Source organism: Corvus kubaryi, unplaced genomic scaffold (assembly GCF_017639235.1).
Source record: "Corvus kubaryi isolate FWS band 111438036 unplaced genomic scaffold, C.kubaryi_AGA036_p1.0 37398, whole genome shotgun sequence".
Lineage (NCBI taxonomy): Eukaryota > Metazoa > Chordata > Aves > Passeriformes > Corvidae > Corvus > Corvus kubaryi.
In genome coordinates, this window is record NW_024581137.1 from 7,196,489 (window position 1) to 7,210,355 (window position 13,867).

The 13,867-nt window shown below is 45.0% G+C and overlaps 2 protein-coding genes across 2 annotated transcripts in view; one reads left to right on the forward strand and one right to left on the reverse strand.

Annotated features, from left to right (window-relative positions):
* Nucleotides 1-4,399, reverse strand: part of LANCL2 (LanC like 2) — a 32,132-nt gene extending 27,733 nt beyond the window's left edge. Inside the window, exon 1 of the mRNA XM_042043027.1 lies at nucleotides 4,026-4,399. Coding sequence (XP_041898961.1) covers nucleotides 4,026-4,226 — 201 coding nt within the window. The 5' untranslated portion in view covers nucleotides 4,227-4,399. The remainder of the gene's footprint in view (nucleotides 1-4,025) is intronic.
* LOC121671907 (translation initiation factor IF-2-like) lies at nucleotides 4,328-8,657 on the forward strand (the record flags this gene model as incomplete). Its single annotated transcript, XM_042044223.1, has 1 exon — nucleotides 4,328-8,657. A coding segment is annotated over one exon (1,095 nt), but the record flags the coding sequence as incomplete, so codon positions are not given.
* Nucleotides 8,658-13,867: the final 5,210 nt, after the last annotated feature.

Here is a 13,867-nt window from a genome sequence, read left to right on the forward strand (position 1 = left end):
AATATTCTGTATCACCATTAATACATATTTGCCAATGAGCACCATTATCTTTGAAACAGGTTGCCCGTAAGGAGCCCCCTGCAATGTCTTATTAACTACATTGTATACATTTCTCAGAACACACCAGTTCTTTCTAATATTATTAAAACACCATGGCAAGTCAGGAAAAAACGTAAAAATAATTGGCCTAAAAAAGAAATTAAAGTTTGGGCATTCTAGTGACCAATCCATAAAGTTTGAATCTAATTTTGCTGCTGTCTTGTGATTCCACAACAAATTCAGACAATCTTAAAGTGAGGGCTGGGATTGTGTTAATTTCTTAACGACAAGGATGCTTTATTTTTCTTGCACAAACACAAAATTCACATCATTGTCTAGGCTTCCACCTTCCCCTGGCTGAGCAGACAATACCAGGCTGTCTTTTTTTCCCCAGTCACTGGCCTGTAGTCAGTGTGAAAGAGGATCCCAAATCACATCTGACTATACTATAAATGTAGCCATAGGGCTGCGGTGGCTCCGAGGACAATGGGCAATCTGAGGCTGACATTGGTGGGTCACCCATGGAGATGGGTCCTCAAACAAGCCATCACCACCCCTCAGCAGCAAGCTCTCTTCACCCTTTTCCTTCCCAAGAAGGAATCTGTTAGAGCTTTGTAACTCTCTACCACACTAGGGAACTAAGAACCAGGGAGTGTTCTTTGTTATGAGTCTATCTATTAATTTCCCTGCCTCCCCTGACCATCTACACTTCCATTTTGAAAACTTTTGGACCACTTTGAGATAATATCTATAGGTACCTTTTTAGGCTAAGGTATCACTATAGGGTCCACATGAAAAGAAAAAAGGCTACAGGATATATATTTAATTGAAAGATTCATCATTTATTAAACAAAGATTTACATTTAAAATAATGTTTCTTATTAATCTAGAATTAATGCTGTCTGATGAATTATTAGCTTAGCTTTCTCAAACAAGCTACAGAAGCAATTTAAGTTCATGATACTTTAATGGTGAAGAAATCTAGTTATGCAAACAGTGAATTTCAACTACATGAGCAGAGCCCACACAGATAGCTGCAGTGTTTACTGTGACTATTTATAAGAAATCAAATCAGCAACCTCAAATTCTGCTTCTCCTACTCTCAAATCGTCAAGATTTCTGAACTGTATTTTACCCACACACACTTCCATATGCAGCACTTTGTCCCGATTGTCTCACATTTCAGACATTGCCTTCAAGAGCTTCTTGTCCTTTTATCAACCAGGTGAATTTTAAATAGCAATCATGACAGACTTAGAAATCAAATGGAGGGATTAATAATGCATTGCCTTCCATGACAACGGCAGAGCCCTGCACACCTCAGGCTGTCATTACATGAGTCACGCAGCGCTCCTCGCTCCACTCAGCAGCAGATGGGAGGAAGGAATTATGCAGTGCACTGAGGCCTTTTGAAAGATGCTCTCATTTTTAGGAAACCTGTGTGCTTGCGTACAGAAGTTTACAGAACAGACTTCCTACCCTGTGTAAAGTCCTTTTGTCTTCACTGGGGCTTTAGGCAAGCAAAGACACTTCTCTGACGGAATGGAAGCCTATTAAATGCAAAAATAAAACACTAAAACATAAACTGAAAAACACAACAACAACAACCACCACATCCCGAAGTACCTATCACAAAGTCTCATAAAAGCATAGCACTAGGAGTGGCAGCATGCAAATACTTTAAAGAATATAAATACACATAAATATACTCACAGCTATATTCTAACTCAGAAATATGTAAGAGGAATCCTCAGATTTTGCAGATGCAAAACCAAAAGAAAATACACTTGCTTCTGCCTTCTTCTATGAAATGCACAGAATTGCTGTTCTTACATAGTTTTAAGGCAGATTTTTTTTTTCCAGAGGCACTTCATCCTTCTGAATGTAACAAAGCCCAGACACCACCTTTTATCAAATACAGGGCAACTCAGGTGCTCTAACATATTTTCTGAACACACCTGCACAAATAGCTGCTGACTGCCACTCTGTAACAAGGAATGTTGTCCACCATTGATGCTGGGAAAAAGCATTTCCACCCACTGTAAAACAGCATACTCATGCACAGGAGAGGATAACAGGCATTCCTAATGTGAACATAGGGCTAGAAATTCTTGATTAACTCATTTCAGCTCTGCCATAGAACAATGTCTCTGTATTTAGATTCATTCAAAAATCAAACCTGAAGTAAATTAGAGTTGAACTATTCTGCAATACAGCTAGTATACTCTAAACCATAATTTTTAAGGATGTTCACCTTCTTTTGATATCTCACTACTCTTCTGGTTATCTCACTTGAGAAAGCTGTAGTCCACCTAGATTAGCAGTTAATGAAGGAGTATTTTCTCTTTTAAAAAATGGACATGAAGTGTAGGATCTAAAGGAGGTACACAAGAAGGATGACTGGCCTGTGAAGGCCTTAGAAGGAAGCTCTTGGTATGTTTTTTACCAATTTACCAACAATATATAGCTACAGCTGTTATGCCATCTCCTCTCTGTCTTTATACCTAAACTCATCATACTTGGATGATTTTTAAATACTAAGTCAGATACAAAAGAACAAAGAAATAACAGTTCCCTTCCACCAGGAAAAAAAAATTAGTTTTACCAACACTGAGCATACTACCAGCGACTTGTGTAAAAAACAAAGCGTATTTCACTTTCGAACCTACTCTTGCTTTTTAAACCTTCTCAAATGCCCTGCTTTTGACAGCTGCAAGCAACTGCAGCAATAAGACACTGAAGCCCCAAAGCATTCTCTTCTGTGCACTCTGCGTAGCCACATGTAACTTCATAAACCTCAGTCAGAACAATTTAGTGAAACCCTTCATTGCCTTGATAGTGAGCTGATGGCGTCCCACTGGTACTTACGATGGTCAGAGAGAATGCCTCCCTCGCTGTTTGGCATCACCATCCTTGTCTCACTCTATAAGTAAATCAAGGTAATTCCATATTGCCACAAGCAGAAAAATACAGAGCTGATAACGACAGCTTTGCTATATTCACCCCAGCATACAATCAAGAGAGTTAGGAAGCTAACTTCCCAGCCACAACGCATTTGTGCTTGCAGCAGTGTCACCACACAGTGTTTTCTACGCAAAAGATGACAAAGCTGCACAGTATTGAAGGATGAGGCTGCACAGGGGCTAAATGACAGAAAGTCCATATTCTGCCATTCCTTCTGCAGCTTAGTCCAGCCTGCGTGGTAACAGACCAGGCCAGAGCAGCCTCTGTACTTAAAATCTAAGACACTCATAGTAGCCCAAATAGCAGCATATGCCGTCAAGAAGATATGCAGAGCAGGAAGACTGCAAACCTTGTGTGACCAGTCCCACCAGGCAGACCTTCTGCGGGCATGAAGCGACTGCCAGGTGCCTGAACCTATAAATGTGTGTATGTCAGTAAATAAACACGTGAGAACAGTCCAGCTTTACCTAATGACTGAGCGCGGCTGTTACCTGAGAATAAACTCTCCTTTTCTAGATGGGCGCTCATCTTTTCCCTTCCTTTATGCACTTTCTCTGGTGAAACTCGGGCAACTTGTGCTAACAACTTCTGAGACACAGAACCACCGTGGTAAGAGCAGCTATAGCTGTTCTGCCGTACAGCGTTCTGTCAGCCCCACCTGGGGCACCGCGTGCACTCCCGTACGGAGTAAAACAAACAGCTCGAATACACAGCCGCTCCTGCCGACTCCGAGCCGTGCGGCCGGGCTCAGCTCCCGCTCCTTTCCCCAGTTCACCCAGCCGCTCCCTCTCCTTGGGCACTCCCGAGGCCGCGGTGGCCGCCCTAAGTTCGGCCGGCGCGCAGGCCTCGGGCAGCCCCACCGCCCCCGCCGCCGGGCCCGCACCCCGCCGGAGCCGCCCCGGGGAGGAACCCACGGCCGCCCGCACCGCGGGACCGCCGCTGCCGCCGGGAGGGAGCGACCCGCGGGTGAGGCCGGGCCCGCGGGGCCGGGACCCGGCGCCTGCCCGCCACCCGAGACTCACCTTCCCATCGGCGCCGAAGGGGAGGGACTCCTCCTCCGCCGGCGGCTGCAGCGCCCTGTCCCGGTGGGTGTCCGCCGCGCTGGGGGCTGCCACGGCTCCCTGGGGCTGGTAGTCGGGGTAGGGGTTGGCGAAAGCCCGCTCCTCCATCTCCGCTTCACCACCCAGCTGCAGCTTCAGCCTCTTGGACATGCTCTCTCCCATCTCAGCCGGCCCCCGGCCCGCCTCCCCGCACGGCGAGCCGGCGGGGACACACTCCGCCCCGCAGAGCGGCGGCTTTGCAGCAACGCGAGCGCCGCGGCCGCCCCCGGCTACAGCAGCCGTCCCGCGGGCGCTGTGGCTGGGTCAGGAGGGCGGCTGCGACGACAGTGCCTGCGGCCACGGGCCCATCGGGGCCGCCTCAGGGCGGAGGCGCTGCCGGCCCCGACCCCGAGCCACCGAAGCCCAACTTTGGAAGGCGAAAGGGAAGGCTGCGACGCCGCGGCTCTGCTCGGCGTCCCCGTCAGCCGGGGCGGGGGAGCGGCGAACGCGGCAGCATCACACCCTGTACAGGGGCAGAGCGCGGCCGGGGCCGCGGCGGGGCCCCCCTGCGGGAAGAGGCAGCCCGCCCGCCCGCGCAGGCTGGGTGGCACCGCTGCAAAGCTCGCCCCAGCGCCTCATCCTCCCCCGCCGGGACGTCAGTGCCTCGGGCTGTTGCTGCCGCCGGTCGCACGCCGGGCGGCGGAGCGGGGCTGCCGCCGGCTCCTCCCGCCCGTCCCCCCGCGGCGGGGGCGAGCCGCCGCCCGGCGCATCTCAGAGAACAGGCAGCAGCAGCAGGAGGGGCACGGACAGCCCCAGGAGCAGGCAGTACGCCACCAGCTCCTTCGCCCGGCTCATCCGCAGCCGCCGCCGGGCCGCGCTCATCCGCCGGCAGCCCCCGCACCCGGCGCGCCGGCCCCCGGCCAGCCCCGGCGGCAGGGAGGGACGGACGCGGTCCTCGGCTACCGCCCGGCCGGGACGGCGCAGCCTGCGGCGACCGCCCCTCAGCTGGCGAGAGGAGGCAGCTCCCCGGGGCCAAGGGGGGTGGTCTCCTTCCCTCGGCCCGCCCCCGGGCTGTAATGTTGGCCTGGCGGCGCTCACGGCTCTGCCGACGGGAAGCCCGCTCCAACAAGCGAAAACATACTAAAAAACCACGCCCAATCCCCCCCCCAAGACATCAGAAAACCTCACAGCCCTGGAGGGGGCTGGCGGCGGTGGGTGGGGAAGGCCCTCAGCGATCGGCGGTGGCGGCTGGACGTGAGGGTGGGATCGCATCCCACCTGGGGAGGAGCTGCGACTGGACCCGTGTGGATCGCGCGTTTGTGTCTCAGATCCAGACCTGGGAGGGGGGGGCTGAATGCCAGGGCACTGTGTCAACATAAGTTTAGTCCGTCGTTTTATGACACCTCCACTTTAAGCTAGGAGAAGAGCTCCAGATGAGAGGATAAATCTTTTCTAGTCACAAATAAATGGTAGATGCCGTCGATATAGTCATAGCTTTCAGGAACTGATTCTGCGTACTGAAACACCGTTGTGTAGAAAGAGCCAGCAGAAAGCCTGCAGTCCAGCCAAACACTGCACACAGTATTGTGTAAAAATACGGGCACAGGAGACCTCATTATCCCGTGAAATATTTGCTCCCAGCTATGCCATTCCTTTTGCCAGTAACTGTAAGCCAGACAGACCATAAAACATTAATTCAATAACTGGGCATTGTTCAGACTTATTGATCTTTAGTTTTATGCATTGGGTAATTTTATTGCTATCAAAATACATATCTAGTGTATTTTAAGATTAAATATAGGTGACATCTGTCCTGGCATTGGCAAGACAAGAAGTACCTTGTATTTGCTCTGGAAGTGAATATAACCAGTCACTTAAAAATTAGAGTAATCTATAAAATATCCTCTTCGGTGATAATTAAAATATCACTTTATGCATCCTGTATTCTTTAATGGGTAAGTCTTTCGTGCTGTATTGCAGTGCCTGAAAAGGTAAATGCAGAACCTTTTAAAAACATCTCTTGTCTCTGTGTAAATGTTTCAAAGAACATGTTTTCATCTAGAATGGTTTCCTACCCTTAGTGGAGACCAGCTGCATCAGTGCAAGTAACTGCATCCCCATAATGAAGATCAGAGTTAAGGCTTTAATATGAGTGTGCATGGTTTCTGTTTTCTTACACCTTCTACTCTCCTTGAATCAAAATGATGGGAATATAAAAGCAGGATCATACCAACTGGTACCTACTCAAGGCCTACAGATAAGGAAAATGCTCCCTGGCATCTTGCAAGAGCAGTTTCTTCCCTTCTTCTGGAGTCATGGGTTTGTGGGTTGCTGGGTTGGCATCTCTTCCCTTTTGCATCATTGCACTGTTTGATTATCTGCACGCTGCTGTGTTTTACACTCTCCTTTCTGGAGCATGTCTTTTCATGTTCACTGTTCTTCACATTTGTTGCAATGTGGTATGTTTAGTTCCAAGCATACAAGGCCTTCTTTTGTTCTTAGCAGGGTGGGAGAGAGTTCAAAAGACTTTCAGGCTTTTTTTCAGGAAGAGTTTCTTCCTTTTGCTCTTCTACCCTTGATGCATGCAGAGCTCCCACAGCCTGAATGGGAATCATGGATGAAGGAGGAGGAAAAAAGTTGGTCTGAGTGAGGTGTCAACCTGTAACTTAAGTTTTAATGCAATAATAAATTCACATCTCTCATCTCCAGCAGTATGAAGCAGGAGGCTTCGCCTACTGAAATCATGATTTCATTTGTGCTTTCATCCAGAAAATGTCTAAATGCTTCTGAAAGCACTGAGCCCTCACCCTTACTTCCCACTCCGGCTAAGCACTCCTGTAACCTACCTTCTGCAGCATTGGCAAATGTGCAGCCCTGCAGCAAGGTGATCTAGCTGAAAGCTGTCCTTTTCCTTTCTGTGATGTAGGTAAAATCCAACTAATGTCTAAACAAAGCCTGATTCTTACTTAGAAATCAGTTTCTTCATGTAAATCATGAAAGTTTTTGCTTATCTGATCAGTGGGCTATTTTTTCTTTACACAAGAGGAAATCACAAATCCTTCTCTTATGGCCTTTCCTTCTCTCCAATCCTCTTCACATCCTGCAGTGTCTGATACTCTGCTCACGATGAGACTAGTGCCAATCTTTTTAATAGTAAAATAAAATGTCTGCTACATTTTCAGTCAGCACTAAATAATCAGAATCCATACATAAACCATTAAGGATGCTGTGCTTTCCTGTATATTTTGCTTCTTGATTCCCAGCATGCATTGTAAATTAACCTAACTAAGAAGGTGGGAAAGAGCACTGGATAACACAGAGTCAGCCCTCTGAGGACTAGCACACAGCTGCCCTTCCCACTACACTCCGTGGGAGCTACCCCATGATGCAATGATATGTGGCTTGTGGAACGAGTGTGAGCAATCATCAGGAATCTCCATAGCTCTAGCTGTGACATGTTCAATGGTTCTTTCAGCATCTGTGATCATTCTTATTACAGCATAATAGTGCTCATTTATTTTCATGCACAATGGCTCCACATACGTGCAAGCAACGGCCCCGTCCATCCTTTGCTCCGTGGAGGCAGGATGATGTGTGTATGACTTCAGCACCCATACTAAAGTGCTTTTTAAAGTCTGGGAATCAGTGTGGCAGCTGGCATTAATCTAATTTAATTTCTGAACATAGAGATCCAGCTGAAATTAACTGAGAGAAGCAAGAGCTTCAGGAATGGACCCTGCTGATGTGATACAGAATAAAGAACAAGGCTGTGTGCTGCTTTATTTAGTGTGGAAAAACAAGGTATGGCAATTTCTCAGCTAATGTCAAGTAGGACAGCAGATCGGTGGAGATGGGGTAGTTTATACCTGCTGCAAATCAGGGGTCATACTTTCATTGAACATAAATAAAGTCTTTCATACGTTCATACAAATCTTTTGCTTTTTCTCTGGTCATCTCTTCGGGCTGCATTCTGTCTATGCTGCATCCTTTGTGCTCTGAAGCAAACCTTTTACTGCTTGATCACTACCATAGGCCTATAATAGCCCATAAGAAAGGACTTCCTAATTCCCTCTTCACCTCCCTTTAGCTGTACTTCCTAGTTTCTTTTTTACCTCCACCATTGTATAATAATGTATTCTGCAACTAGATTGTATAAAGCTGTTTAGGTCTAATGAATTATGGGGCACTACTGCTTATAATAAACATGATATTATGAAATAAAATCTGCAGGATCAGGTTTTGCATTTTAATTGCAAAGAACTTGCAGGTTTTGGACCAAATTCAGTCCCATGTTTAGAAATGCATCATAAAACTAACTGGTCTGTGTGAGACATTATTATCATATTGTTATCAGTAGCAGCAAATTTCTCTGGCTGTTGTAAATAACTGATCTCTAGTATTGTATAATGTTGCTATTTAAGATCTCAGAGATTCCTGTGAATCTGAGAAGACACTTTGCTACTTAACCACAAAATAAATGTTTCTCTATTATAGTTGTCTTCTTAATTTCTGTTCTTGTCTTTGGTCTTGTAGCAGCAAAAGCAGTGTCATGAAGACTTGCATTTCTGTTCCGATGACTGTCTGCTAATAAATGATAAGCCTGAACAGCAGTTCTTGCACTTCAGCTTGTTTTTAAAGAATGGATTTTGTTATAATCAAACATTTATATTTCTTATCTCCTTATTGCCAGTGGTTTTTGATTTGCACATCCTGAACAACTGAAATCATGCAAAGATGCCTGTAAATGTTCTTAGAGGTCTTTACCATCTATGATGAAAATGGAGACAGCTCACTGCTAGTAAAATGTACCCTTCATAAACACTGGCTTAATGTTGAATTCTAAAAGTTCTTTCCAACCCTGACAAGGTTTGGGAGTCTGGGAAAAGAAAAGTTCAGTTAGTCGAAGACAAATGTAATCCTCCTGAAGCATGAGGAACAGTGGTGAAAGATGGGTGCTGTTAGAGTAGCTGTGGCTGACCAGTATCAGTAAAAGGAGCAACAAAACAAGTGTTGGACAAGAGGATTCCTTTTGCCTAAGGAAGCTGATGCAAACTGGATGCCTTCTTATTTCTTCTGATATTCTTTGAATGACTCAATGTCAGGGGCTTAAAAAGCAGCCCTAGTCACTACCTTGAGGTCAGGACAGATGAAAGACTCAGGCCTAGGATTCACCAGAAATCATGGGCATGTTGCTGTGATGCACTGAGTGATCTCAGTCCTGTTTCTTCAGGGTTCAATTATGGAGGCTTGCGACCTTCAGAGCATACTCACAAGTCCACAGGTTTGGATTCTGTCTTCAGTGGCTTTTGCTGAATCAGGACAGAGTGGGGAAGAAGCACCTTCAAGCAAAGTAGCTTATAACTTTTGCAGGATATGAACAAACTACAGCAGTACAAGAAGGGAGAAGAAGAGAAACAAGGGGAAACAAGGGATTGCAAGGAAAACTGGACAAAACACTGTCAAGGACTGTACTGCTCCTACCTAGTGAAAGATCTCACTGACTTTAAATGAGGCACATAGCTTATCTCTGCCCTGACACTGAATGTGCAAATACAGAGAGCAGTGCTCAAGATAGTACAACCTTGATAGCGATAGTAGTGAAACGTCAGGAGAGTCGCTAACACAGGATGTACCATCCCTCCCTGTCACTGTGGGTAGTCACCAGCCTTTAGAATCAGCAATACAGCACCAAGACGGAGGCCAAACAAATTTCTCATCCATCTTCCAGCTGCAGGAGGTTGGGGCTTTTCCTGACATGTTTGCTTGACCAGGTTTTTAAAACCACCACCAAGAGGGGTCTCCTCCCCAGGCAGCCGTCTCTGCCGTTGTTCCCTTGATCAAGTTATCTCCCGTCAAACTTGAAAGTCCTCTGCTGCAGTGTCAGATCGTGTAGAGAAGTGTTTACATGGTTATTCATGCCTCTGTAGCCTTGCTAAGGAATCAAAACTAGCACAGGTACACCTGCCCTCAGCATAATGTTGGTATGTGGATCATGGTGCAAGGTGGGAAATGGGCTCCATGTCTGAGCAACACTCTTCTCTTTCCCCTGCTTCCTGCTCTCTCCCTCTCCCCCCCATCTTTTGTACCGTGATATTTTGGATCCCTTGGCTGCCATGCATCTGATAGCTATTGGCTTGTCCAGATAACCATGCTGTAACTCCCCTTGTTATGTTCATCTCTATCCCAAAAGGGCCCTAAGGCTATCTAGATTGCTGCCCCCATTGAAAAGGCTGACAGGTCATGCATTTAACTGGAAACCTGTATCAGAAAAGCATCTAAGGTGAAAGAAGAGCCAAATCTACTTGTGTATCTCTGTTGATTACCACTAATTGCTCTGAGAGCGCTTGGGATTGCAGCATTTGTAGAAGCATAGAAAGTCTAATTTTCTGCTGTATGTTATGCGTGTGTTCCTGCAGTTGACCATATGATTTTTCTGAAGCCTGGATCTGAAACTAATTTACTAAGATGTTATTGGAGGCATGCAGTACTCAGCAGAGTTTTCTTTCTCATGTATACTGCCATGTATTTTACTAGAAATATAAAATTTCTAGATTCCATTGGTGAAAACGTTCTGCACATTACCTGTGGAGAGCACCAGGCAGTGGGCTTTTTGTCCTTCACTGTGGGATCCATTCCCCAACCTTAGTCATGGAAGCAGAAACTGTATAATCTTGTGCTTTAGCTACAAGCCTGAACTGAAATGCAGCCTTAAGGAGATGTATATGGGTCAACAAAACAATAAACCTTTTCCTTACCTGAAAGGCCAAAGGAGAATCACATTCATGTGGAAAGGTTCCTAACACAGTCCTCCTACAGGCAGAACCTCCATGTGGATACCAGTCTCTTGATTTAGATATAAGATATCCCTTTTTCATCCTTGTGGAAACAGCATGGGGAGCTGGTGTGTCTTTACAGAAGAGCAGTGGTGACCAAGGGAGTCACAGCCCCCTTATTACCATTGCCTAATACAATCTTGCTCACACATTAGAAGATGGAGTCACAGGTACAAGGTGGTGCTGCACATCCCTCCCAGCTCCTCCCAGTCAGTGTAGGGCTTCATCTGTCTCCACGAGGTGTACTTTAGCACCATAAGCATTGCTCTTTCCATGATTTCTACATTTTGAGGCTAGAAGGAAGGAGAGACAGAAAAAGGAACAGATCCACTTTCCCATTGGTCACTGAAATGGTCTGTGTTAGCCAAAAAACTGTGCCTGGATGATTTTATCTTTTGAACACTTCTTGGTCTTCAAGTTCTGATTTGCATCTTTAAAAAAACCCCATGTTTTTTTAAGAAAGGATGAGGAAAAAGGTCAGATTTCCAGAAATGACGGTGACTGGGATCTTACAAAAGAAACAACTACTTCTGTAATGACGGTAAAACCCCTTTAGCTATGTAAGTAACAAAGAGCAAAGAAAAAGGTGTGAGATTTTTTTTTATTTAAGGGAAGGATAAAGTTAAAAAACATTAGGGATACTAAAGGTAATCTAAGTCTAGTGCAAAACAAAATTAGTATTTTGGCTCAGTGTTTAGTCGCGGAGAGATTACAGAATGTGGCTGTGAAACAGGGTAATGGGAACAAGTGAAGGAGAACAAATCACATTCTGGGTTTGGGTGAAAACTAAGATTATTTATTACTCAGTTTAACTGAGATTATGAAAATTGGCAAATGAAACTGCAATTCCCCTAGTGATGTTTATCCGTGCAGTGAGCAAATTAGCCAGTCCTGTGTGGTTGGAGAACAGCACATACAGGACCTGTTTAACCAACAGAGGAATCATGAAGCCATCCATTACCAACCATTAGCTGACCTTGGCAGGATACAAAGATTTAGTGCAGAGGCTGAAGAAAAGATTAATAGGGAAGATGAGATAAATGGAAAAAATATTATGTGGGTTTGTAATATATCAATCACAGTGGAGAAGCTCACTACTGTTCTTTGGCAAGAAAAGAAATTCTGTAGCTGTCACTCTTTGTACAGTTGCAATAATATAACTGGTAATTTCCCATGTAGCCCAGTAGCAGGTTAATACAGTTATTTTACAGTAAGTGAGGATCTAGAAGAAAGGGAGGCAACAATGTGCTATTGTCAAAGGGGATGCATGGGGCTAGAGGAAAAGCAGTAGGGCTGATGGTAAGATAATAAAGGAGTGGATTTGGGAGTATTTTTAACAGACATTTGTATTAACAATGTTTGTACACATGGTAAGGAAAAAACCCAGTTAATTTTGCAGAGGATGATCAGAATGCTGTAGTATAAGTCTTCAGTGATAGAAAAGGGCAGTTGGTAGTTGTAACAGGGATAAGGGTGTACTGACCACAGTCCAAGGTCACAGCAATCTGCCTGCAGGAGAGCTGGTTAGTTGTACTCAAAAAAAAATCCGTTAAAATTGGTGCAGATGCCGAAAATGGGATGGAGAGTCTGTTTAATGAGGAAAGCTAAGAGCATTCTGGCTTGTTTAGAAGAATGAAGGCTGGAGTGGTGTATAGTTGCTGTTCATAAATAAGAGAGACATACAGATATATATCTGTATCTAAACTAGGGAGGTGAAAAATTATTAAGAACCATACTTGCAACAGAAAAAAATTATTATATGTTGCCCATGATGAAATTCAATTTAAAAAACCCAGTGGTTAACTATCAGAAGGGGAAGATTTTGGAGCAACCTACCAGTGAGGCATTTTGGAAACACTTCAATAAACTTCTTGGGGAAAAAGTGCTATAATGTGGTTGTTGTTAGCCAGTAAAGCAAGATTCTCATATTTCTATGACTTGGGGAAGTACAGTCGTCTCAGGGGACACAAAAGAACTTCTCCTTACTCATCCATAGTGACAGCTTCTAGGAGCCAGTGAATATACCAACAAAGTTGTTTTTTTCTTCATAAATTCCTGCTGAGGGAGGTATATTGGCAAGTGAGAGGGTTGTAACATTCACTAAGCTTCTGTGTGAGATTTCCCACAGCAGGCTTTGAAAGTCTAATTGTCATTAACAGTTCTGCTCATGTTGAGTTTATGTGAGGATGGAGAGCAGGCCTCTAAACCTGCTTCGAATTATGCCAAGGGAATGACAAGCCAAATTACTGGTCTGACAGATAAGAGAAAGTTAGCAAAGGATGGATCTAGGCAGTCTTCCACTCTATGGCTTGAAGGGAGATTTCTGTCTCAAGTGAACTCCCCATTCAGACAGTTTCCTGACATGTGTGTTTATTTCCTCAGCTCTCTCCTGGTGTTTAGCTGTACAAATATTTCCGTCATCTAGTACTGAGCTTCCAGGTCTAACAACAATGAGACGACAGCTGAAATATGAAAGTGGGGCCCTCCTGGAAGCCATTTAAAATCTATCAGTCTGACATAAAAGAGGCTGTATATAAAAGAGTGCTGCATTTAGATTTTTTCCTGACCTGAACAGGTAAGAAACTTGTGTGGGATGTTCTCCCCCTTTTTCCTCTGATATTCTAGCTTTGAAGAGCATTTTGGGTCACAGAATAGAGGAATGACTTGGTTGTTGTTTAGTCTCTCCATCACTGTTGTACTGGATGCCATTCACCATAAGGCTGAGTATCCCTCTGCTGTTATGAAGTTAATAAGAAGTTTCATAATACAGAAGTTTGTGTGCTTGAACAATGGGAGAGGTGACTGCTAACACTATAGAAAATCTAAATTCTGCTGAGGTAACTGCACTGACTGGTTTAGACTTCCTTAAGTAGTTAAATAAATTAACATTGCTTCTCCATGTGTGTGTTTCAACTCAGTTGTCATATCACATCAGAATTAAACAGATAACCTTTGTGCATTTCTGGAGTAATGCTGGCCCTTATCAAGTAG